We start from the raw sequence: 27476 nt of genomic DNA, 5'->3' as shown, positions 1-27476 counted from the left end.
GCAAGAGCAGAATTTCATTAAGTTGGAGGTGTGGGCAGAGACACTCCATCACAGAGTGGGGTTGGCCACTCCAGCCTTGCGGTGTTAATATTACGTACATCCTTCACATTTAAATTAAGTCCTCTGGAGTGGCTTCACGGTCAGTTACCTCAGCCATACGCATACACCTACACGTAACAGAAGCACACGCTGTGGAATGAAATGTTTTCACCTTCCGCATACATATGTCCATGCCCACACACACGTGCTATGTATATGCATGCAGCAAATATGTATGTCCGTGCACACGCACGCACAGCCTGACACTCACAGTTAACCACATGCTGACACCCCTTGCCCACACAGGCTTTATATATAGAGCCAACATACCATTTACATGGGAACAAACAGCAGTCAACACCGATTACAGTAAATGTGCGATAAAAGATGCTGTACGAGGGTTGTTCACAGTACTGCCTGGTTTTAATCTTAAGTCTTTTCTGAGACTCATGTACATGTGGGTGTGCAGGGGAACATTATGGGCTTCTCTGTCTACTATGACATACCTGACAGGCAGCAGGCACATTTTGTTATGTTCGGACAAAGACGACCAGCTGTTTCCAGTGTTTGTGCTGAGCAAAACTAACTGGGTGCTGACGGTAGCTTCATATTTAGCATACAGACATGAGAATGCTATCGATCTCCTGATCTTGCAGGTAATGGGGGCTTCCAAACAAGAAGTCAAATTTTGGTTTTAATTTTCCATTTCCATAACAGGAGGAAATAGTGTATAAATAGATACCAAGTAATTTGTTGTTTCCTGATTTCGTCTCCAATTTTCACTTCAGCATTGATAATTATTGATTTAATCACTGAAAAGCAGATTTAATGATGCACAATCTAAGCACACTGTAAGTTTCTTTCAACCAAAGGAACAAATTCAGTATAGAAAATGTCTGTGTCTTATTAATGATGATACGTTATGATATTCATTCAAATGTCTCTCAATAAGTTAACAATGAAATTGGTTATTTAATCCTGACAAGTAGAGACAACTATGATTATATGTGAGCATTAACTTAATTCATATTCCCATACACACTAACACACTGAGCATCCCAAAATAGCCTAAATATTGATACAGCCATTGAATTGACTAAACCCCCAGTCAATGACTGAGCAGACATGATGAATGTGTTTGTGAACATATTACATCAACATACGCCCTGTCCAAAGTGCCTCCCCTCAAATGACAAACCAATTTCAACCTGATAGACTGATAGACATTTTTATCAGTCCCTCCCCCTCCCCATGTATTCCCGCCATTTGCTCATTTCGTTTTCATCCTTTCCATTTACTCGAATGGTCATTTGCACCAAATTCATCTTTGCGAGAGCAATTCTTGTACTGAAATTTGGAAAAAAAAAAAGAAAAGGATGGTGGAGAGGAATGAAAGATGAGAACTAAAAGAGGGTAAACTGGGGAGACCAGGAAGAGATGGGGGAAGATGGTAATTTTATTGTATTGACCTGTATGCCTTCAGTTAAATCAGTGAAATGTTTCTGGGGCTGATTCCCAGCAGAGCTGTGTCACTCAGTCAGAGTGGCTGCCATGTCGCTGTGACACTGAAGGAGATGGAGGAGGAAGCAAATATCACGGGAGCTGTCAAGGTGCTGTCTAGCAGCTTCAACTGACTGGGTTCAATGAGCAGGCCAGAGACTCACAGACTGTTGAGTTCAGTCATCGTGGGCGATAAAACTGGGAGTTTGTCCAACTACTGGATGAAATAAAACCAGTGGATGCTAGGCGAGAAAGGTATGAAAAACCTCTCTTTCTCCAGACCAGAACTGAACCTGTTTAATTTGTACAAATTATTTTCTAACTTTTGCAGGATTGACTGCTGCAATAATTATTTATTTGCACATTAAAGAATGATGCTGAGGGAAAATACCGTGTGGATCCCATAAATGTGGCACCACATGTAAGTTCTGAAGTAGGAGTTGGAATTCATAAAGGATCACATTGGCTTTAGGATCTTGATTGCCAGACGTAATTCTTCACTCTTCCAAATTCTGAAACTGAAACCTGACTAGAATTTTATGATAACATCCTCAAAAAGAAACTGTGCAGCATTAATTCCAAATAACAGGAGTAATACTTTCTATTTATTTCTGACAAATTCTCTGCACAATGGCTTATGTGACTGCATTATTTTCAGCCATGTGAAATTAAAAACACGGGAGTTTAGACAACTTTCTTAGACAACAGATATTTGCTGTTGCACTAGGATCAAAGCAGATTAACTTTACCTGGTCTGACATTTGCTCTACTTTGGAATTACAATTTTCTATAGTAAGTATAGAATTACTAGATCATCACATCCCAGATACACTACACACACAAAAGTATTGGTATAAGGCTGCTTTTCAGCGAGTTGAGCTTTAATTAATTAATTTATTTATTTTTAATCTTGGCATCAGGAGCTTTCTCTCTGGCAAAGACTCTCAGAACAATATAAAACACAAATGCATGACTGGAGATTACACATGACAAGAGGGTGAAGCTTTATAACCTACTGTAGGTGTAAGGCCCTTTGTGTGAGGAAATCTTTGTGAAGTTTTCATAGACAGTTCCATTTGATCAAAAAGAAAAGGGCTCCTTTAACTTACCACTTTTAATCATTATTACATTATATTATTATAATAAATATTCCACCACCCTGTTTGGTATATATATTTACATTTAGTCTGGATTAGTTGTGATGTGTATAGACCAGGTGCTTTTGACCCACGATCAAAAGATGGGCTTGACTGTATGTTCTGCATACTAAATCTCAGCACACAGCATTTATATTAAAATAGTTGTGACTGTATTATTTTATAACATGCAGCTAAAAAGATGGGACAGACAAGGAGGTTAATCATAGTTTTTTTTAATAATTATTTCAATAATGATTCAATAATGGTACTCTGTAGTACATTTACACAATGATTTTATCAATGGCAGGGGGAAAAAAAACAAAACAAAACAGCAAAACCCTTTCTTTTCCCCCCACGCCGTATCCCATCTCCTGTCTGACTCCACAGCACTGCTGTATGCTGGTCACACTGACTGGAGAATGCCAGAACTGTTGGTTACATCCCCGTAAGAAAAAACACAAAGAGAACCATGTGATCATTAAGAGCCGTGAGTTAGAGTTAATAAATGCCCTGTGAAGGTTTGTTCCATTTTAAGAAGGCTACTCCAGCTCTGCCTTGGTGCTCAGTGGGTGAGTATTTGACTGCAGTGAGTCAAATCATGGTGACTTAAAAAAATCCAGCTGTTAATGCCAAAGTGCTGTGGCAGCACAGTGTTTTTGCAGAGAAGAGTGATTAACAAAAGATTTAAAATGTTCCCTTTCCCAGCACAGGTACAAAAATCACAGTTACTTCCTGGTACATGAATGTGCAGCGAGCTAGAGCTGCCTTATGCCTATTTAACTTGTTAGTGCCTACTGCCTTTCTAATGGCCTGTTCTTCTCAGATCCCATTAATGCATCCGCTTTTCCTGACTTGCATCTCTTCTTAGTTATCTTAGGATGAGATGCAAGGACACAGCAATCAGAGCAACACATTGTTAACCTCTGGGATGCCCATACAAACAAAACTCCAACTGTATCAACCCTCTGAAAACATCAGCTACATAATTATGGGTAAGTGTTCTCACAGTTGTGCCAGATTTGATGGTTTTTAGAGTGGATTTATTGGCTAGTGCTTTAATCATATAGTGTTAAATGTGTTTTTTATTGCTCTAAAACAACAGAAAAAGCTAGATGAAACGCATCCACTTATGAACGCTTGCCTCAGGCTCATCTAAAACGCTCCCTGCTCCTCATTTCCTCACTTGTGTCTGCTGATAAACAGAAAAAAACACTTCAGTTAGATTAAAAGTACAGAGAGCATCTTGTTAACACTGCCCACTCTCCTTTCTCTTTACTGTTCCCAGTGGCCAAAGATCAGCTCAGAGAGGTGTCTTCACAGGCATCACTGTGGGCTAATTTGGAACGAGTAGATAAAGATTCATTAATTGGGAGATGAGAAGAACTCTGTTTAGCCAAAAAAGGCTCTTGTTCTCACTGCCAGGTCTGTTGGGAGCCTGCAAAAAGCCTGTGAACGAGGCCCCGGTGTCAGTGACAAACAACATGGAAGCCATTAGATTCATTTAGATATCAAACCTTCCTGGGATTCAACCATTTTATTTGATTGCGTAATGTCTGAGGCTAGTCTAAAGGTAAGTTATGGGAAAAAAACATTAACCCAACATAGAAATCTGCCCGATGTAGTATACATCTATAACCCGCCCACCCCCCCACTGAAAAGTCACTTAGAAACATACTGTATTTTCCACACAGCTAGAGCCATATATTCTCACATTGCACATTTCACAAAACTGAGTGAAAATATTAAATAGAGATCAAATATCCAAATATAAAACCATCTATAAAGCATCAAATTACATTCTACAGTTCTGAACATCAGAGGGGGGGGGGGGATGCAAAAACAAAACAAAAAAGATTTAAAAGTTCATTCAAAGTAATTCAATAACTACCAAATGTCCCCGAGGGTGGATAAGCACTACAAGGCCTCCTTTAGAAAATGATAAATTTAAGCTATCTTTATCATTTACAAAATGTTGGCATTGTTAAACAGCTCATGAAAAAATATATAACTTGAATTTTTCACCACAGAAGCTCATGTAGATATAACTCCAGTTTAATCAAAATTCTGTAGTGTTTATCCACCCAAGCTAAAAAAAAAAAGATGGAGTAGCACTTGAAATAAAAAAAGACAGTTGGTTGGCACCGAGTGGAGGATAATAACACTGTGATAAAACACCACTGGTGTCTGGGGATATGCTGAAATTTAAGCTCGACTTTTTACACAAATAACTAGCATTACACATTTTCATTTCTAGAATAGCTTTTTTCTCTTTTTTTTGCCTGGAGTGAATAAATACTTATAAATGAACACAGATAAATTATATTGCATTCTGCACACTACAGGGAATCCAGCTCATTCCATCTCCCTTTAATTACATTTATGGTAACCTATCAGTACTTTTTTTTTTTTTTTTTAATCAACCTGAAGCCCAAACCAGCCATTCCAATGAGCACAGGTGAATTAAGGTTTTGATAAATCTGTGCTATAAACAGACTGGAACACAACACAGCACCTTCATTTATATGCAGATGAGCTGCTTTTGCCAAAATAAGTGAAATTTGTTTTTCCACATCAGCGTTTCTGACAAACGTACGTCACATACGTTTGCATACGGGCTTGTAAAATGCCAGGACAACTGAAGAATGTGACTGATTTTCTCAAGTGATCAGTAAGAACGTAAACATCACTTCTAGGTAACATTCATCCCCTTATTGATGTCGCTAACACTCAACTGTCTAACACTCGACTGAAAATAGAATCTCATCAGAGGTTAAAGCAGGCATATTAATGGGGGATTTTCTTGCGTGTTTGTGTCCACAACAATCAAAACAAAATGGACCACGAAGAATTTAAAAAGCACACAGCCACGTTCTCCGACTTATCAAAAGCATCCGCCCACACCAGCTTTTCTTCCCATCATGCCCTGCAATGATTCCTATGCACGGTGCGATTTCACAGCTCAGTTTGGCTTAATTCTCTTATAAATAGAAACATTAGAAGAGCTTAACTAAATATAATTCACAGACCATCAATATACAATACTGTAAATTCTGCAAACTTGCCTGCTCTGTAAACAATAATGCCCTACAGACACACAATGAGCTGCTTAATACTTTATTCCATTTTGTCACAAATCCTGAATCCAAATAAATGCATACACAAACTACTCTCTTACTCCTAATCAATATAATATAGAACCTAACTTCTTATTTAGCTACTCCATCTCCTTCTCTCTCCATATATATATATATCTATATATATATATCTATATATATATAGATATATATATGTGTGTGTATATATATCACCTACATCAACAACAAATTCTTTTTACTCTATTGGTTGAGAAAACAACCACGCATCAAATCACACATGCTCTTTACTCTGTTATAAAAAGCAACATTCAAATCAGCAGCTTCAGACAAACTTACAAAAATACTGTCATTTTTAAGACACCAAGCCGTCACCTTCCCCTCGCGGGCCATGGGTTTCATTAGACCGTCTGCAGTTAAAGTGGACTCATCCAATGTGCAAACATCATAAGATGTAGTTTAGTGTTTAAATGTTGAAACTGCAGGTACTGTCTATAGGGTGCATTTTACCTCAGGCTGCACATTTACTGCATCAGTTCATTTGTAAACGCTTCAGTGGAATAAAGAATATGCTATTCTCGACAGCAGGGCCGAGTATCCTTCCACAATGCTGTCGTTACCTCACATAAGCATCTTGTGATTTACTCATTTCATGAAGACTGCTAAAAGAAACAATTTGTGATATCTACCAATAAACACTCAAAGGTGTTTATCATGGCACATCATTTATAATAATTATGCGAGTCTGTGACAGCGGGCTGACAAAACAAACTTCTCCCAGTCTGCCATAACAGCGCGTACAACCATATGTTGACGTGGTGTTTACATAGTAAACGTAGTTCTGTTTTCTGTGTCAAACCAAACAAACACTCAGACATGGCGGAAGGAGAGGCTGCTTCATCAAAACAACACAGTCAGACTAATGAAGGCGTAAATGATTGTTTTTTGTCATACTCCTCCTGTGGTATCCCTCATCAGTACATCACCACTCTGCTGACAGATGCTGATTTCTGCAATCCAAAATAAATTACACTGCACCCTGACACCCAGCTTTGTTCATAAATGCAGTTGTGAAACAGCCCCATGATTATGTATATAGAGACAAGAGGGACCCGTTGATGGACTGTGGACTGGTTTTCATTCTAAAGGTATAAGATAAATGACCTTGTGTCCTTTTTTTCCCCCCTCCGATCAGCAGATGTGCACGTCTGGATTAAAAGTGTTTTTGAGAGCAGGGATTATCAATCCAATTCTTTAGAGTGCATTCACTAAAATAAGTCAGCCAACAGCATTTTGGGTAGACATCATCAGGAGATCATCTTCCTGACGAACACAAGATTTTACTCATCATCATCATGTTTTGGCTAGAATAAGAGGGGAAATATCTATAACTGAGATCACCCCGGATTAATGCGAGGGGGAGATTTTTGTGATCCTTGAGGTAGGGCTAAACTCTGGATCACTGGTATTAGTGAGAAAGCTTACAGTTTGTCAACAAAATGCTCTTTCTGCCTTACTACTATGCTGTAGCTCGATTTCTCTCATTCCCATACAAGGGTGATTACTGCACATTTGTAATGGAAAATGGTAGAAATTCAAGAGGTGTAAAAATCCCCTGACAGCTGAGAAGAGAATGGACTCAAATGAAAGTGTACTTTATCAAAATGCTACAAAACAGATGACAGAGTAAAGTTTATCTTCAGCTTGGAAATCAGTGCCTGCTTGACTTTCTTTTTTTTTTTTTTTTTTTTTAAACTGGTCATAACGCTCTGCTAAATTAACTCTTCCTGCAATTTAATGATAAGCCTGCTGCTACTTATTATTGGTCCTGTATAAGATGATGTCACTGAACTGAGCCCTTAAAGAGGATAAGACAGCAGTAGATTCAAGTGCTGATCCCGTCTTTTTGTTTTGCTTTGTGAGGGGGGTAGCACACAACTGTCGAGCCTCGCCCAGAGGGCTGATAACGTGCAGCCGAAGTGCTGAAGCAAGCTCCCCGTTACTCTCTTGGCATTCTTTAAACACTGTCAGTGACAGCAGCTCTCCTTCCCAGAGACATCTCAACAATAGTCCTGGCTCCTTTATTTATTTATTTTTTCTACAAATCACGGCCCAGATTGTTCAAACTAGACGAGTAGAAGCAGAGATAATGAGGATGCACAGACAGCACTTCGACACAAGAACCAATTATGTCAACAATTATGACCAAAGGTTCTTGTTGCATGCTTTTTCAGCATCTATGTCTATCATGAGGAAAACGTCTCACAATTATCTCAGATGTCGATTGTGCATATCTACAAAGTTTGTTTTTGTTTTTGCAGGAACCAAGAAGTTTATTGTCGTGCTCTGAGGTACAGAGACATATTGTAGCTACACCAGACCAAGGGTTTGTGTCTTCATTAACCCGCACACTTAAATAAACAGCACAGCAAAAAACCAAAAACAATGGCACAAAGAAATCTCCTTTACTACTTCACACTGCAGTCAGGTCATCAGTGGACTGGACTCTGACTAAAAGTTTAGAACTGAGACTGAACCAAGAATACAGGCTGGAAAACGCCGTAAAAAATGCGAATCGCACCATCTTTGTTACTAGAAATGAGTAAATGTAAACCTCTCATTACAGAAAGAGAAAATGTAAAGAAAAATGTCAACTTATCTCCCCACCGTTTTCCTTGCTGAACTGCCCACCACAAATCACAGAAGGATGAAAAAGAAAAACAATCTAAAACTTTGTTTAGGATTTCAGAAATGCCTCAGATGTGCACCGTCTGTATGTATGGATAATATTGCTTTTACACTGGAAAAAATGTGGAATATTTATATATAAAATATCCAAAACAATAGAAACAGTTTTACATTTACATTTTTTCTTTTTTTTGTATGAAACCACCTATTTACTGACAAGCTAATAAGCTAGACCCTCCCTAACCCCTTTGGCACAATAATCATATTAATATTCATTATTATTATATTGTTGAATTACAAGACATTTGAATAGGAATGGTCACTCACACATTCAGAGTAGTAACACAGTTTCTGTAGTCGTAACACATATTGGTACCATATGATGTTATAACATAGTTCAAAAACATCGCTTTTTTTTCTTTTTTGTTTTTCACCTTTGTTGATATGTAAAGAAAATTACTTTCATCTGAAACAAAACAGAACGGTCTTTGCATGCCCTTAGTATTTACAGAATCACTTTGAGTTTGTTCTTGCTGGCTACTGTAGAGCAGAAATACTATACTCACAAGGAAAATTCAGAACATGGGCTGCATCAGTCAGCTGTAATGGCAGACGAATGCGTACGCTGCAGAAAACATGGAGATGGACAATAATACAAAGGCAACATGTTTGAATTAGAGAGTCTTGTTCTGATACCAACGGCCCGATTACCTTGAATTCAGTCAGATCCATGTCTTGCTGCAGGAAACATTCGTCATACATGTCTAAAAATGCTTGTGTTGCGTATCACAACCTTCTGACTTTTGTTTTTTGTTTTTTTTTCTTGACTTTGCTGAGTGTTTTCCTCTGTGGAGGGAGCAGACACAAAGCCAAGGCCCCATTTCTCAAAAGCATCTTAGTGAATGCATTCATCGGCACATTTTATATCCCAGTGCGACTCTGGGTACTCCCAAATTCTGTTCAAGTGTTGGCACATGTAAGTACATCACTCCAGCTTATGTTTTTACACAAATGTTAAATAGCCAAATTAGATATTTTGGGTTTTAAATTCTATATGGTTCAACAATTTACCCGAGCATTTATGAGTCGAATGCTACAGTGCATAAACATCTTGAATTTTGAACTTTATACCAAAATCTGAGGGTAAGAATCTCTCTAAAGCAAACCCCATTTCCCCCAAAAAAGCAAAGATATATTACTATGGCCAAATGCCTTTTTAGAGAAAACGTAATTACCACCTGGATTACATTCACTTGCAACATTTTTCCCAAACAGAATAGATGACATTTGGGATTAGTCTCATTAGGTTTGACTTTACTTTAATGCAACAGATTAATATTTTCATTCACTGATTTGCTTTCTTTAGATGACTGATAAATCGAGTGTTCAATATCAATCTCTGCCCTTCTTTGAATGAAAATAGCAGAGAAGGTCAAACAGGTGCAACAGATGAGTCTGGTTGAAATTGAGGTGGAGGAGGCTCTCCCAGCTTGAATCTATCAATCTGTGCCCACTAACATAAGAAATGATTGTGATTCCAATTAAATCCATTCAAAGCACTGCCTTTGATGAAACAGAGTGAGACCTGTGTCCTGCTGATACATTGTGAGGAGAAAATGTCACGAGTCATGACTGGAATCCAGCTGAGCCTCACCAAAATGCACTGTTAAATGTCACACACTAAAGAGAAGCTCTGGAGTCGAGATATCTGCCAATAATCCACCCAAACAAGATTTAATGACAAAAGATAATTATGATAAAACAAGACCTGGTCTTGTCGAACCGTCCTCTCCCTCTTTCTCGAGTCACAGGACAGAGAGGTACAAAAGGTTTGGTCCCAACTACTTCAGGAGTCATGTAGAAAATATACATTCAAACTTCTGAAAAAAACTAACTGGAAGAGTAGAAAATACTGAAATACTGGCAGGATAAAAGAAAGCAGCGAGAGAAAGAGGGACTGAGGAAAAGAAAGCTATGTGGAGGGGACAGCTGAATGAACAAAAAGATGCTTTTGTGAGAAAGTTCTTCAGAGTAACATACAAACTGGTATGTTAACACAATGCACTTTAGTCAGAAGCATGTTGGATTTTATAACCACAGAAAAATCCATAACCTCTCACATATTTACAATGTTTTTTTTTCCCTTACATTGTATTTGTGTATGTGTGCTAACACCTGTGTGCTGTGTGTGTGTGTGTGTGTGCATGAATAAATATATATGTGCCCTTGATAGCCTCTGTTTAGTTCATCCAGGCTTCAGGAGTCTTACCTAATCAGTACCCTTCACTGTCATGTAGCCATTACCTCTCCTTAACTAACATACAGCAAAAATATACTCACTCACACACACACACACACACACACACACACACACACTCTCACACATTCACAATCTCTAATTAGTTAATAGCCATTTTACCTTAAGGCCACTACCCAAAACTAACTGACTCATAGCTCTTCAAGAATATTTTCTGGCTGTCAGACACCACAACACTGGAGAGCAACAGTGGCCATTTTTTGCAGTTCTTCACTTCCAAGAAACAGCACTAAGAAGATACAACGTGGCCAAGCTTCTTGTACTTGCATCTCACTGCAAACATGTAAACACAAAGACAGCAGACTGTCGCAGCTTGATGTCTTCACCAACCACAACCAGCCGTCCATGACTCCTTTACTTCAGGTTTTTACTCCACGTATGGACAAATGGATTTCTTTCCATCCTCCTCTATCATACTGACTGACTGTTGTTTTTGAGTGCTCCTCTTCACTTCGGCATTTTCTTTACTCGTCACCTCTTCCTCACAGTGAGGATGAACTCTGGCTGTAGTTTCTGAGTGTCAGTCTGTTGTACCTGGGTGAAGGGGGGGAGGGAGGGGGGTGGGAGGGGACTGGAGGGAGATACAGATCTGTCTCTGAGACAGGCGAGCCACTACTAGATGCCAGGGAATCGCGGAAAGGTGACGGCGGAGTCAAAGCAATGAGCTCCTCTTCCAACTCCGCCCTCCTCAGAGGAGAATCGGTGAGGCAGGTGATCAGTCCTCCTCGCATGGGGGAGAGAGAAGGGGAGGTCTGTGGATGAGGAGGCGGCAGGGGATAAGGTGAAGGAGGAAGAGGGTGAGCAAGACAGCCACCCCGAGCCCCCAAGCCGGACTCAACAGGCGGGAGGGGCTGGACGTCAGCGAAGGTGGTGAGGGTCGGGGGCATCTGGATTTCACGGGGCAACAGGTATGGGTCGGTGGAGCGAGGAGAAGGAGGGGCGTGTTTGTGCGTGGTGTGCGAGTGCGTCGGAGAAGGTGACAACATCATACTGTTGAGCTCGGTGATGTTGGCGGTGAAGCGGTTCACCACACAGCTGATCTGATCCATCAGTGAACTCTGGGGCTGTGCCAGCTGATCGTCCACAGGAACCAAACGACAGTCAGTCCCCGCGACAGTCGAGCCGCTGCTGGACGGACCGCAGCTACTGCCGCCGCTGCCGCCGCTGCAGGTGCTGCTCGGGTACTTTGGAACACTAGTCATCTGACACTCCTCGCCAAAACCCGCCCCAAGCCTCTGGCTGACCGTGCTTATTGGTGAAGGCGTCTGAGGCCGGTAGGTGACCGAGTAACGCTCCTCTGCTTCCGACAGCTCGTACAGGGTCTTGTCTGTGACAGAGTCAGGATGACTGGGCAGCGAGGACATGGAGGGCAGAGAGGGCAGGGAGGGCAGAGGGACGTGTGGGGGCAGGTCCCCCCCTCCACAGTAACGCTCTTCAGAGGTCTTGGAGAAGGGCTTGATGACAGCAGTCTGATTGTTCTCCTTCTTCTTGATGTGGAAGGACAGCCGCTGCCACAGGTGGCTGCCACGTGAACTGCTGCGCTCCGTCTGCGCCCACGACACCGATTTACCATTAGAGCTGGAGCACAGGAAGGAAGTGGAAGGAAGTGGAAGGAAACAAAGAGAGAGCTGTTTTTAGTGCTGGGAGGCAGATTTACCACACAATCAATTTAACACAATCAGACAATTAGTAGTTTGTTTGTTGTGGGGTTTGTTTGATGTAGAAAATCAAATTCTGATTTCTCATTAAAAGATTAGATGAACAAGTTAGTACAAAATACTTTTCTTTGTTTTCAGCTTATATACAGAAGAAAGTTATTTTTTCATTTGTATTGATAGGACCTTGTTAAAGTACACTTTGATATTTGTTTCCGCAGTGGGTGTTAATTTTATGGTGCTGTTCATTGTTATTTCGAGTCTACTTTGACAGCAACATCTCCTTGATAAAGTATTAAATAAGATTTTTCTCAAAAATGAACTAATAATGTTGCTAAGAAAAGACAATTATACTTCTTTTATGGAGCAAATCAAGCGACACCCGTTAGTAGTCAGTAAGCATTATGAGCCAAAACAGTGAAACACATTTACATAAAATGTATTATCCTCAATGAGTAATGTCATTAGATACAAACACAGTCAAACGGAGCCTTGACTCAACCACACAGAATCAACTGGACTTCATCAGCAGAGTAATTTCATTATAATTAATTTTCTGTTCTATTTTTGCATGACAGTATGTTTTTCATTTTTCTTTGTCAGTTTCTCTCTCTCTCTGTCTCCCTCTATCTTGCATTTTTCCCCCACTTTTCTCTGCTTCACATCAGTCACAGCACTCTGTCCAATGCCCACTCCCTCCCCATTTCTTCCTCTCATCTTTTTGTCAGGTTAATTAGTGTGATTAATCTATAGTGGAAATTCTGATTAAACCTCACACCATTCATGGCTGGGGGTGAACAGAACTCAAATCACCCTGGAGACACACACACACACACACAGACTCTGGTATACTCGCACACATTTGTTGTTTATACACACATTCACCTGTGCATATGCTGCACCTATACATGTACAGTGCTGTGATCTACTCATTTAATCCCATAACAAGACTCTCTTACTAGAGACTTTAGAGCGAGGCAGGTCCAGGAACTCCTATTGGCTGTGACATGTTACACATGCTGAACAAGTGCTGGATTGATCTTATCTTACATATATCGTATCCAGCTCGAATGCCTGGTGAAGGTAAACAATTTACTTGGTTCAAACATCAGTCAAATATTTATTTGAAATATTTCTCCTTTATCTCTCCTGGTCTGCTGGTTTCATGTCTGTCAGCAACTCAAAGGCAACAGTTTCCAGCCCAAAACTGAGGAGACAGACATCCCTGCCAATTACCACCACCCACAGAGGACGGCAGGACTAAAAGAGATGGCGAGTGGAAGACGGGAATAAAATAACAAAGACGGAAACACTCCCGACATTTCTCATAAGAGCATGATTGAAATCTCGCTTGCCAAGCGAGGTGAGCTGCAGCATCCTGCTGACAACCGAAAATGTGTTCGTGTCTTTTTTCTCCCCTTTTCATTCTGGGCAAGTGGCTCTGCGTCACTCTCTTTGTGTCCTTTGATCAGTTCCTTGTTGCTGTAGATGACTAGTGGATGGGTGTGATCTTTTATATTTCTATTCCATTAGCCTTTCTTCTCTTTCTTTTCCATCACTTCTGCATTGCCTCGCTCTGCCTGTTCCCTCCATCTTCTCTGTATTCACATTCTCCATTGGAAATTTCTCTCTTCCCTCCCTTCCTCCTCCTCCTCCTCCTCTCTGTCTCTCTGTCCTTCGTTGCCATGTCTCCATTAGGCAATTGTCTGCAGTTCATGTTAGGGTCAGAGGAACAGTCAAGCAGACTCAGAGGAGTTCAGAGAATCAACCTCTCAGAAAGCACACAGACACACACACACACACACACACCATAAATAGTCTCAGAGCAGGGCCATTATAGAAATGGTGCCTTGGATTGTAACTGAGGAGTAACCTGACATTAACCCAGCAATAGGCCTCTAGTGTGTGTGTGTGTGTATACACACACACACACACACACACACACACACACATACCTGAGTGTCTCTCCAGTAGAGCCTCTGCGTTTCCACAGGTTAACCAGACTAGAAGAGCGGCTGGCGGCTGAGGACGATTTGCCGTCGCCCACGTGCATGCGCACCACTGTGCTTGTGGTAAAGGCACTGCGCACGTTACGCTCTGGTTTAGCGAGAATGATGTACACCTGATGTGAAATAAAACATGATCCATGTCAGAAATCGTTCACAAGTGACTTCACTCAATTTAATAAGAACACAGAAAGAGCAAAGACCCACATCACTGCGTCTGTTACTGGAAATAATTTGATGCTGTGTGTCTACACAAGGCTTTTAATAAAAGTTCTTTTTAGAGGAGTGATGAAGGGCTGTCGTGAATCACCTTTTTTAATGTTAGTCTCATAAAAACACAATTCTTAAAATGAAGCAGTGGCTATTTTTTTTTTTTTATTGACTGCATTTGTGCTGTTGCTTGAGCACAAACTGTCACTTTGAAGCACCACAGTAAGACTTTGCTATTGCAAGTGGGGGGAAAACACGATACACGCAAATATTTTAAACAAGCTTCAAACTAGTTTCTAATTGTTTATTCAAAAACCTAAATTGAACACTCACTTACAATTACATGGTTTTAACAGCCAGTATATGTGATCAGGTGTTGGTCAAGGAGGAGGAGCATCTAAGATGAACATAAACCCTCACACACTGAAATGATTTTACTGTAGCTTTACTGAGAGTGGAGAACGCTTTTCGCCTGTAGTTTCTTCATGTTTGCTCAGCACAATCGCATGAGCACTCACGGGTGTGATAAATGCATATGGGTCACATGAGTAATTATTGGTATGAGGTATTAACACTGTTGTTGTGGCTGCGGTGCACTGATTTAGACTGATTATGAACACAGTACATTTGAACTTTTCTAATATATGCTGTTAATGTTTTCAGAGGTTTAAAGCAGAAGCTCAATGTTAAGGGAGACTGAAACCAGGAAACAGGAAATGAGTGAGAAGCAGAAACTATGGATTTTAGCTTTATTCTTACCTTGGGTACAAACATGCAGCACAGAGCCACAGTGGCACTGAGGCTGACACTGAAGCACATGGTGATAATTTTGTAGTTGGAGCCAAAGTAGATGGGTACAAAGGCTAGCCAGATAATACAGGTGGTGTACATGGTAAAGGCAATGTACTTAGCCTCGTTGAAATTAGCAGGGACGTTGCGAGTCTTGGAGAGAGAGAGAGACAGAGTCAGAGAGAACGTATAAGCAAACATTCATGCATTTCTTGATTGTTGCTGAATCTTTTGGTGGATTCTGACAAAGCAAAAACACTGATGCTAACCTCACCATCATGCGCAACTAGGGGAAACATGCTGTTATAGCCAATCACCACCAGAACTGTACTGGTTTTCTCTGCTGTTGTGCTCCTAAACACGGTTAATTTATCTGCTCAACTTGCAGGGTATGTTTCTTTCTTTTTACCATTCTGCTAACAAGGTGTGGACAAAGAACAGTCGCTGGGCGTCAATAATCAGACACTGACTTTATAATGTGTTTAGTGGAATTCATTTACTGCTGCTGCTGAAAGGTTGCAGACCACCAAACACAAACAGTTTTTCAATCAACGCTGCTCACTTTTTGTCTGTGTGACATTTCTCTAATTTGAATGTACATACAATGAAATGAACACGTGGTGCGCGTACACTTTCCTACACGTAAGAACCTACGGCCCCAGCATGCGTCCTTTGGATTTTAAGTGCCCGCTAATTGAATTTTGTGAGAATTTGATTGCAACAATGTCATTTATGTCATACGATGTTATAGAAAAAAATGCAATCATAGTCAGCACAAGACTTTCAATGTTAAGAAGAATCCTTGTCTCAAAAAAGTTGGGACGCTGTGGAAAGTGTAAAAAAAGAAAAATCAGAATGCAGTCATTTGCAAATGAACTGTTTTTATCCACAATGGTTTTACAAAGTGTCTATTTTTATTTATCCTCATCAAAGTACCCAACTTTTTTGGAATTAGAGCTGTAATATACAATAGCCAAGAATACTTTGGCTGGTACCTTGAAGGCATAGAAAGTGCAGCTGAGAATGAGCAGGCAATTGTATCCCAGTGGGGCGACCACGGCCAGGTTAGTGGTGTTGCAAATGAGGTTGACCTGGCGGATGCTGGGGTAGTCATGGATTACCTATAAAGTCAGAGGAGGAAACAGAATGTGCCAATGATAATAAAAAAAAAAAAGAACTTGAAGATGTTGCTACAAGCATCATCTTCTTTATCTTCCAGAAAAATGGGAATCACCCTTGCCTATCCGTATCAACGGTGGCCTTCAGGAAGACTGTGAAGCTGTACAGTAACTGCCTTGGATTAAGATAACAAAAATGCATTAGAGCTTCAGTAACAATACGATACATGCTGCTAGTAGAAACAGACTCTTGAAAACTAAAAGCGTAATGATGATGTTATTTAAATTTTCAGCTTAAGTCATTCTTCTTTACATCTCTCTCTGTGTTCATTTGTCTGTTAATTTGTTCTTGTCAAATCAAGGCAGTTTTATATATGTAGCCCGATATCACAAATAACAACTTGTCTCAAGGGGCTTTACAATCCGTACAGCATATAACACCTTCTCTCGTTAGACCCTGGATTCAAATGAGGAAACACCTCCCCCAAAACATTTTCAACAGGGAAAAATAATGGAAGAAACATCAGGAAGAATCTGGGAATCCGGGATCTCTCTCTCCAAGGACAGACAGAGACACAATAGACGTTGTCATGCAATAGATTCAAAACATAAAATCCTAATATATTCAGTTATAATGACAAAACGTAGATAGGACCAGATAGACAAGTGAGCAGTTTCAGGTGTTGGCTGAAATATTAGAGCAACGTGACCTCTTCACCACAGAGTCCTGGAAAGAGGACAAGTCACACAAACACAGCAAAGGACAACAGCATTCACACAGAGAGGACTAACAGAGAAACATACGGGGGGGAGAGAGACACAGTAGCATGCAAACTCGGCAGGGAGAGAGAAGGGCAGAGGCTGAATCTCCTGCGTCTATCTTTCAATGGAGCATCTCTCTCTCCCTCACACACTCACTCTCTCACACACACACACACACACACACCGCTTACCTCAGGTGGCTCCATGAGGAAGAGAGCCACGATGATGCCCAGCTGCAGCAATATGAGGAGGAAGGCAATGATGAGCTGAGCGCATGCAGACATGAAGCGAGGTTTCTTTGTACAGATCTTCTTCTTGCTGCCTGCCAGGATCCGAGCGATGCGGTTTGTCTGGAGTCAGATTGCAAACACCATCAGGACCTTTTCATAAAGTATACACTGAAGATGCTGTATCTACATTCTGGCCATTTGCTTTCTGTATTTCTACACTGCTGCCATTGTTTTTTTTGCAGACAGATTAGTAAGAAACACTTTGATTTAAAAGATAATTGTACACAACAGGCAAAATATAGTGCAATAGGCTCAAGGTCATTTCTCATGGGAAGGTTAGTGCAGTTGCCTTCTGTAGTTTCACTCTACCTCCCGGTTACCTCAGCCATCATTCCCAAAACCCCATAGAACAGAGGTAAGGTAGACCTTTGCCTCTCTTCAGCATTATTATAGCTGCTGTTTTGTTCAATAATTAGATCCACCCACAGATGTATCCCTGCTGCTGACTCTCCAGCATCTGAAGCTTTTCTGTGACTATTCCTCAGACTACTGATGACCGAATCAGGTTAGCGCAGATCTAATGACCTCGCAGAGCTGCTGCACCCTACATCTCATACTCACTTCACAAATCTTTAACCCAGCCCTCACCTTTGTGACAAGCGCAGAGTAACTCATGGCAGGTGACAGACCTATTCCCAGTCGTTGGAGGTAGCAGTGGATGACATGGGGTTTGGCTATGAGGCTGAAGGTGCACAGGTACCCCAGACAGATCCCTGCCAGTATTATGTAGCACAGCTCCCTACTGGAAGATTTCACTACTGGGGTGTCCCGGAACCTTAAACACAGACACATTCAGACAAACAATCACATGCAGAAACACCAGCGTGTAAGTGAAGATACATACACAGGCAGGCATACAGTATATGAGAATTTAAAATGTGCTCAGAGCCGAGATGTCAAAATGAGTGTGCATCGTGCATATATCTGTCCAGTCTAACACTGCTTGCATTATTTTCCTCAGTTCATATCTTTCCTCAGACAGATCAGAGATTTGTTACCTGATGAAGACTGCGGTGACAAAGAACGTGGCCATTTGACCAAGGCAGGCAAAGACCACAGCAGCAATGGGCTCAGGGTCTCCCCAGCGCAGGTACTCCACTGGGATTGAGTCACAGCCTGCAGACGAAAGAGATGTATGTCTTTATACAAAATCAATGAGACCTTCATTGGATGTGCGTGAGGTCCAGTAGCTGGATAATGCAGAGTGAGAGCCATGTTACAATACTTCACTGTTGTCCACACTTTCTTTCCTATCCCTCCTTACTCCTCCCCCTCTTTCTCTTGTTCCCCTGACATTCAATTTTTGTATCTGCTTCTTGCTACTCTCTTTTTCTATGTGATTCCCATCCATCACTCTGTCCCCCCTCATATCTCCCCTATCTCTTTTCATCTTCATCCCTACTACCTTTCTCCCCAATTCTCTCGCTCCTGTCCTCCCTCCCTCCATTTCTGTCTTGCTCCTAAGCAAGAAGATAAAGTGCCATTAATTAAAAGGGAGAGTCCTAATTACAATCCATCTTAAAGCTTGCTGAAATTATCCGGTTGCTTGGTATAGATGTCCTGTAGCAGCAGGAAGGCACATAGACGAAAATAGTGCTAAAACCTTTTGTTCATATACATCTTCACTTTCTCTATCTTTTTCTTTCCTCTCTCTTGCTGCTTCTTTGCGTTTCTCTCACTCAAACACACATACAGACACACACTCCTTCATAAAGTAGCGCAAGTTGCAAGGGGAGAGGAAGAGGCAGAACAGTCATTAAAAAAGAGTTAAGTAATTTAATGTCTTTAACACAGTCAATAAAGTTTATAAAATCAGTGATGTGGTTTGGTCTAGAGGCGTACACAGCAGCCTGATTGCTGAATGTGAGCCAAGGGGACAGTAACAGACAGAAAATAAGACCGCAGTATTCAGCAGAGGGTGTGGCTCACTTGCAAGTGCCATTTCAGTTAAAATTGGATAAAATCATAATATTAACCAGTATGCTAATGACCATTGTGTAGAAAAAAGTCAAAATGGATTAGCTTCACAACAAAATCACAGATCTGGGTGTACTTTCTTCTAATTTAGTATCTCATATCACATCTTTCTCTAACAGTTCAACATCAGGAAAGTTGTGTTTATTTATTATCTCAACATAGCTGCTTTTTAGGAGACAAAAGTAGCTATCCTGTCTTGCAATGAGGGGTCAAGACAATGCATGAAAATTAAAAAGAGAGGAAACTGAGGAACCTGCTAAGAATTTAGCTCAAAATTAATCCTGCCCACAGACAACTAGATGTTGGAGGCGAAAATCCAGGTTCACAGTTTTTCTCTTAGATTCTCTACATGCAGGCGAAAATCAGTGGCTAGTGTTAAAGGCTACATCTGAACTTTAACACTTGATTAGTTCATGGAATCTGCAGTCGTGTTTGACCCTAAACCAAACTGGTGCATTAAGGCGAGAGGGATCGTTTGGAGGGTTCACTCAATATAAAGTTCTGAGGCAAACTCCTTCAAAATTCTCCCTCAGACTGTGGAACTTTACCGATCAGTGGAGAGGCTCAAATCCCAAAGCTAATACTCCCCTTTTTCTGCTCCTTTCACTCTCCCTGGCTGCTGCTGCTTCTGTCAGAGCTTCTATTCATCTCCACCCATCTCTATCTCTCTCTCTCTCTGCCACATTCCCTTTTCCTCCACTTCAAGTTTCTAAGTCACTTTTCTCTCACTCTCACTCACTTTTCCTCATTTTTCTTCTACTGCTGTCTACAAAACTCCTCTTTCGTTCTATGGTTTTCAGACTTACTGCACCTCTGTCCCTGCCAGCTGAGGCCTTGTTATATCTCTTCTGCTCCCTCTCCCTCTTTATCTCTCTTTCTGCTTCATCTCTCACACTCTTTCTCTCCTTTTTTGGCCTGAGGGAGAGAGATCAAAATGTCTGCTGGAGGAACAGGGCAAGCAGTTTGTTTACACCTCATTATTACTGTTCCATGCATCCCCGCTGGGGGACATGCAGCACTTATTGTTGATGAAATGAGTCATATACACGTACTCATGCACATGAACAACACAAGGTAATACATGGGTAATGTCAACCGCCCTTTCAATTCTTTATCTCCCTTGTTTTTCACTGTCAGCTTTCTCTTTGGCATTTTCTCACTGGTTTGCTCACTGTTTCAGTTTAAGGATGCTTCTGTGTCTGGCAGTGAAGCTCAATCTGAATTTTCAGCAGTCCCCCATTCATGTTTTAATCATTGAGGTTGGTGAGGAGCTAGCAAGCAGTATAATGAGCAGCTGCAAGCATAACAAGGCAATATCCAACTGCTTCGAACGCAATAGAGAGGAAATAAATATTCAAGGCAACCAAAAAGTATTTGCATCAAAAGCTGTTCGCGATGCAGAGTAATTAAAACACTGGTGACCATGTTGGTCACAAATTAAAGGGATGAGCAAGGGGGACGAAAAGGGAGGAGAGAGAAATAGGAAAGGAGGGTGAAACAACCGATCATCTTCCAGTTTCTCTCTCTAGTGTATCTTGTTCAGGGATTACTGTACGGTAATATACTGTAATCAGCAACAGTCTGCCCCCAAATATACTGAATACACAATTGCACTCTGACTCAATGGGCCCCATGTCAACAGACAGCTCACGTCAGAGGATGGATCTGACTGGCATAGGTGCTGCAGCAACTCTCCAATCAATCATTATACTGTACAACATGACAGCTCCTCCAAAATGCAAGTATAACTCCAGCGGTGACAAGTGAAAAATGAAGACAACAAAGACAAAAAGCAGAAGTCTGAATTCAGGTACATGTATGTATCAATGCAAACGAAGAAACTGATACAAACATATTCTTTAGTACTTGTCTACTTCTGTTTAGAAGCAGCTGAACTGCTGCTGGCAGACAGCAAACCTTAAGCCAACTTATGCATGACTGCTGTTGAGTGTTGGCTGTATTGTATTTCTGCCAACACGCCTGTCATCAAGAGTTGTATCACCCTCATCTCTTGCTGACAGTTTGGAAAGACTTTGGATGTTGCAGAGGTCTGAGGGTATAATTATTAATGAACCTCTATTGACTGAAGGCGTGTTTACTACCATTTAAAGTTATGCAAGTATTGTGCCCACTTTACAGGAACGTTCTTATGTGTATGCCACATTGTGGCAGTACAGTATCAAAGGGTTGTCATGTCATGCTGGCTTGCTGTCATTTCTTTCTATTAAACATCTTTTATTCTCTGACCATACACACACACAGAGCAGTCATTGCCTGGTTTACTCTGAGTAGCATTACAACTGCTGCACACATTTTTACGCAGGAACATGATCAAATACTGTTTCATGTATTCATTGCAGATTATGTTCAAGTGTTTTCTTGGAAAATAAAAATATCCTTGTGAAATGTGAAACTACACTTGTTACATATAAACAATCAGACACAAACACACAGAGACTAACCTGTGAGGTCATTATTAGGCCAGGAGCCCAGTTCACAGGCTCGGCAGGTGTACTCGTCAAACACAAACTCGTTCTCTTTACAGGGGGTGCACGTCCAGCAGCAGCTCACCTCACCTTTACGGATCACCTGGATCGGATTCACAGTATTGCCAGTAATTATCTTTTTAAAAATTACAGAGTGGAAAGAACTTCGACTGAATCACGTGTAGTGCTTTATGTATTTTATCTAGCATAAAAATATTTGAAAATGCCACATGTAACCAGACATTTTACTGGTTATCTTACCTTAATCTGTCCTTTGTCGCAGGGTTCACTGCAGACTGACTTGATTATAGCATCTTTGTTGGGCCAAATTTCATCATCATCTATTTTCAAACCTCTGTTGTCCCAACTGCCAACATTAATGTAGTCATAGTAGTCCTTGCCCATCTTCTTGAAGTTCATTATTTCATACCTGTGAATTAAAAGCACATAAACAGTACATATTCAGCACATTAACACACAGTCGTGTCATGTAACCCTAAAACTCCAAAGGCCACACGAAAAGGAAATCCTTTACTCAGTTACACTGCGTACCTGCCAGGTGAGTCTCCGTTCTCATCAAATAAGATTCCCTCCCCTGACACGCCTGTGAAGTTGGTTTTCATTAGGAAGTCCAGGAGTGTAGCACCATCTATAGGTCGCATGGCATCACAAAGGCCCTTAAAATACATGAACATCATGTCATGCCATCAATCTATTTTTGCATTGTGCATAAGTCACAAATGGTGGTCAATCATCATCTATGCTGATTAAAATTTAAAGAGCTGAACTCTCCAAGTTCAATGAAACTTGGAGAGTCATTGCATTCTTATTCTGGCCGATCACTGCAACAGTATAACAGTGCTGTAACAGTAACAACTGTAACGGTGCCAAACTGAATCATCTTCAAAAAATTAGACCCATGTCTGAAATATTATAGATTAAAGTCATTAGCACAAAGTTACAATGCATATGCTGTAAAATCTGTAAATGAAAAGCACCAGTCATGTATTTACTTCTTTATTTTCAGTCAGCAAAGTTCCCATTTTGCACTGTGTATGCAGTATGACAGTAAGTCAAAAATGACCCCCATGGAAACAAGATCAAGTATAAAACGGCAGCAATACCCAGCTGGTACCTTCATTTTACGCCGACCATTCCCCCCCCTCCCCCAAATCTACTTCCTTTATCTCCTTGGTTTGTGCTAGTCTATCCCTGCATTCATCCATTGGAGCAGGACCTACCTGATAGCCTGGGCAGAGTGCCCGTTGCATGTTATGCAGGCCATATGCCATCGAGTAGATGGCATTAATGACAAACCCCATCTTCGTGTCCTGTGCATACTGCTGCCGAAGTGACTCTCGCTCTGCAGAGGTTTGTGGGTAGAGTTGGAGGAGGGAATGGAAAGAGAAAGGCAGGTATATTTGAGAAACTCTTAATTTACCCTCTACTTTTATGAAAAACAGTCTGGTTTATTTCCTGACATCAAAGACCACTCTCTTTCCTCTCATTTCTTCTCATCGGCCACATCCCACCTCCACCTGCTTTTTTCTGTTCCCTGTTCATTTGTATTTCATGTCCCATTTCATTAGAATACATGAGACATGAATCCCTTTGATGCCGCTCTCACACAGCATTTTGCGTATGAATGGAGAGAATGAAACAGAAAGAGAAAGATGGCAAGAGATGAATACAAAGAAATAAAGGGAGGGCGCACCCACAGCTACGAGGGATGGCTCCAGATGAGCCAGAAAGCTGTGTGTATCCATATGGTGTGTGTGTGTGTATGTGTGTGGGAGTGTGTCTGTTTGAATGTTTTGTGTGTGTATGTTCTTTGCATTTATGGCGCCCATTATGAAAGCCTGTCAATAAAAATGCGGATTGGTAGTGCAGCCCGTTATGTTGAAAAAACAATGAAGCCGCTCTGTTTCTCCGTGCCCAAGACTGTGGGCATGTCCATACTACTACAGGTGTTAAGCTGCAATGATCAGCTGACTGAAATAAACTAAACAGCCAACTACTCTGACAATCAAATGAACGTGCAAGCAATTTTTACTTTGTCATTTATGTAACTGAAAAGTCTTTTGGTTTTGCACTGCTGGTTGGACAAAAGAAGCAATTTGAAGACACTGAAAAGGTATTGTGGTGAGCATCTCAAGGAAATTCAATCGAATGCAACTGGACTTAGTTATTTGTCTTTGAAGACGTTTCACCTCTCATCCAAGAGTCCGGACTAGTTCCAGCCTAGTCAAGCGAGCATGAACTGATGAAGCCTCTTGGATGAGAGGTGAAACGTCTTCAAAGACAAATAACTAAGTCCAGTTGCATTCGATTGAATTTCCTTGAGATAACCATGACCTGGATGAATGAGAATATTCACAGGCTTATTGTGGTGAGCATTTTTCAGTTTTTTTTTAACTTTGATTTTATAGAAGAAATGATAAATCGCAAATAAAAATGATCACTAGCTGCAATCTTACAGGAGTTTAAGAAGTCATTTTCAGGTTTTATCCCATTACATCTTGAAGGACTGAAGAATTAAAATCAACAACAAATATAACAATAAAAACGCCTCTAAAATATTTTGTTTTTGTTGTCCTCATATGTTCATGTGTCTATACTCACTGCTACAAGTGCGGTTATATTTGCCGCTCTCCTGTGGGTGGCCTTTAAGGCGACAGTGGAAACGATGCTGCCAGAACTCTGGAAACCAGGGGTTCCTGTGGTTGTTCTCAGGACGAAGTTTAAGATAGTACTCATCAAACCACTTCACATCGGCCGACTGGAGCTTGATGGTAATACCGCCGGCTGCTTCTTTGACGTAGCCATCTGTTACGTCGTACCGGTCCGCCCATCCATCGCTGCAAAGAAACACATAAAGAGGCAAACAAAAAAGTTTAGCAAACTCCAAAAGCCCTTCAAATTTACGTGCGAGAATGAAAATACCAGCTCCTCTGTTCTGCAATCAAAACAAAATTTGCATTGTTTCTTCAGAATATGTGGTGGTAGCCATTTGACACCTTCTCAAACACTTCTGATGATTATGCTGCACAGGCTATTTAGAGAACTTGACGAGATTAGTTTATTGTTTACAGACAATAGGAGATAGGAGAATAGGAGACTGTGGCTGAACTATGTGAGCAAATTTTCTTTGTGATTTTCTTACCTGAAAGTTGAAATAATGTGGCTGATTCAAGGACAGATTGGACCACTTGAATAAGCCTCCCAGTATAAAATTCTTACGCCTCATCAGGTCTCTACTACTGTATTCGGGGTCCTTCTTTCTATAATAGAACCTCACTTGTAGGGACCAACCAATATATTTATTTCAAATACCAAACAGATTATTTGGATTTGCACTATTTGCATCAAAATTTAGGAACAAGCAAAAAAAAGTACAGTTTTGAGGTAAATGTACTTTACTTTGAGTTTTTCCATTTTCTGCTACTTTATAATTTCACTCCATGACATTTGGAAGGCAAATATTGTACTTTTTGCTGCACTACATTTGATAACTTTAGTTACCAGTTACTTTGCAGATGACCACATGCAGAGAGAGGCAGCTGCATCAGAGCCAAAGTAGCGCGTTTTAAAGTTCATTTAGTTTATCACCATTTTGACAGAAAAAATTAGAAATATTGGATCTGATAATTGGATTTTTATTACAATAATACACTACACTAATAACTAAGGGAACCCACTCTGTTACAGCAAGGGTTTAATTGGCCATGTGGGGCTATGGACCTTTTTATAGGGCCAGCCTCTATAGGATTTGATACTGGTAGTTAAAGTAATCAACCTGACATGCCTGTTATTGTATGAAATTAAGTGTTTGGGTTGAGAGGTGAAACATAGGGGCACCAATATGTCACCATAACAAATAAACCCTATCTTAAACACACACACACACACACACACACACACACACACACACACACACACACACACACACACACACAGAGCGATAAAGACAGTCATTTGGTGAGTGCTCCAGTTTTCTCAGAGGAAGGGACAAACCAACAGAATCAGAAGCAGAAAGGCAGGAAAGAGGAGGGAGAGATGGAGAAGCAGAAATAGCAAATCAGGGAGAAACATGGTGAAAGGAGTCACAAACAGAATGATTAGCAGAGAGTCAGAGGACATGTGGGAGGGAGCTCTTACATCATTATGGGCAATGTCCAAAATTCATCGTATCACTGACAAATAGCCATGAACACTATGCACAGAGACAGACACACACACACACACACACACACAAGCCAGCCGGGTACTGGGATGATCTAGGTCAGACGGAGTATTTTGGCAGCAGCTCACAGTCATGCCCCGTCAGACACCAGCAAGACGAATGAAACAACCCTACACTACACACACATAAACTGTGGAGACATCTTGCTGTAGCTCGGATTTTTGGGGAGGAAAATTTGGGTTTACTGATCCTCAAGGAATCACATATGGCACTGTGTGTGTGTGTGCGCGTGTGTGTGTGTGAGGGAGGGAGAGGGTGAGATAAAAAGAAGAAGGAGAAGAGAGAGAAGTAGATGTGAATGACAAATCTTCTCTCCTCCTTTCACTACTGCCAACATGGCCTCAAGCAAGACAATCATTCTCAGCTCTTCCAGTGGAGATTCTTTCCTTCTTTCTTTTCTTCTATCTATCTCTCTCTCTCTCTCTCTCTGAGCCTCCAGAGAACAAAACTCATTTTCTCCTACAGCAGTCCTCCCAGCCTCAGTCTGATTGGAGACCCAAAGTGTTTGTGTGTGTGTGTGTGTGTGTGTGTGTGTGTGTAAAATGCTTCCCCTGTCTGCCACCATTTGCGCCTCTCTAACTGTCCCCCTTTTTCTCTATCTTTCTGTCTGTCGTTCTTCTTGTCACCCTCTGCCTCTGAGCTGTAGCCATAAATCACATTTCTAGATGGCTATCCATTAAATGACAGACCATGCCTGTAACCATCCAAATAAATGTGAGTATGCGTGCTTGTGTGGATGCCGGGCATCATATTTGTACGATGGGTGGGCAGCAGTTCTGTCACCAGTGTTTGTTTGGCTTGTTGTCGTAGATGAATCAAGAAATGCTACTTTAAGAAGAAGGAATCAGTAATCTTTTCTTTATGAATTGCCAGTTAATTTTAATTTTTTGAGCCTTTAAAAATTATTCAATCACTCTTCAATTGCACAGAAAATTGCAATATTGAGCATCCACAATGGGTGGCAAGTCACCATTGTGACTTTGTAAAAGGACACAAGGCAAGAAAACTAATGTTAACATCTTGAATGCAAGACACAGTCACAATATTATCAACTTATTTCTCATATGCACTGTTCCTCAGAAACAATCCTGTTTCAGTAAGACTACTGAATTGAATTGTTCTACATCAGATTCTGGCTTGACCTAAACTCATCTCTCTGTAAAAT

The 27476-nt window shown here is 40.9% G+C and overlaps 1 protein-coding gene across 2 annotated transcripts in view; it reads right to left on the bottom strand.

The window, feature by feature from the left end:
* Positions 1 to 7685: 7685 nt before the first annotated feature.
* Positions 7686 to 27476, bottom strand: part of grm5b (glutamate receptor, metabotropic 5b) — a 60997-nt gene continuing 41206 nt past the window's right edge. For both annotated transcript variants that reach the window (XM_046388802.1, XM_046388800.1), the window contains exons 7-18: positions 24691 to 24926; positions 23310 to 23431; positions 22621 to 22745; positions 22330 to 22498; positions 22045 to 22171; positions 18604 to 18721; positions 18194 to 18380; positions 17507 to 17665; positions 16431 to 16556; positions 15406 to 15588; positions 14386 to 14552; positions 7686 to 12353 (exon numbers count right to left, since the gene is read on the bottom strand). In XM_046388802.1, coding sequence (XP_046244758.1) covers positions 11258 to 12353; positions 14386 to 14552; positions 15406 to 15588; positions 16431 to 16556; positions 17507 to 17665; positions 18194 to 18380; positions 18604 to 18721; positions 22045 to 22171; positions 22330 to 22498; positions 22621 to 22745; positions 23310 to 23431; positions 24691 to 24926 — 2815 coding nt within the window. In that variant the 3' untranslated portion in view covers positions 7686 to 11257. The remainder of the gene's footprint in view (positions 12354 to 14385; positions 14553 to 15405; positions 15589 to 16430; positions 16557 to 17506; positions 17666 to 18193; positions 18381 to 18603; positions 18722 to 22044; positions 22172 to 22329; positions 22499 to 22620; positions 22746 to 23309; positions 23432 to 24690; positions 24927 to 27476) is intronic.

Source organism: Scatophagus argus, chromosome 5, assembly GCF_020382885.2.
Source record: "Scatophagus argus isolate fScaArg1 chromosome 5, fScaArg1.pri, whole genome shotgun sequence".
Lineage (NCBI taxonomy): Eukaryota > Metazoa > Chordata > Actinopteri > Scatophagidae > Scatophagus > Scatophagus argus.
This window is presented reverse-complemented; position numbering and strand designations above follow the sequence as displayed.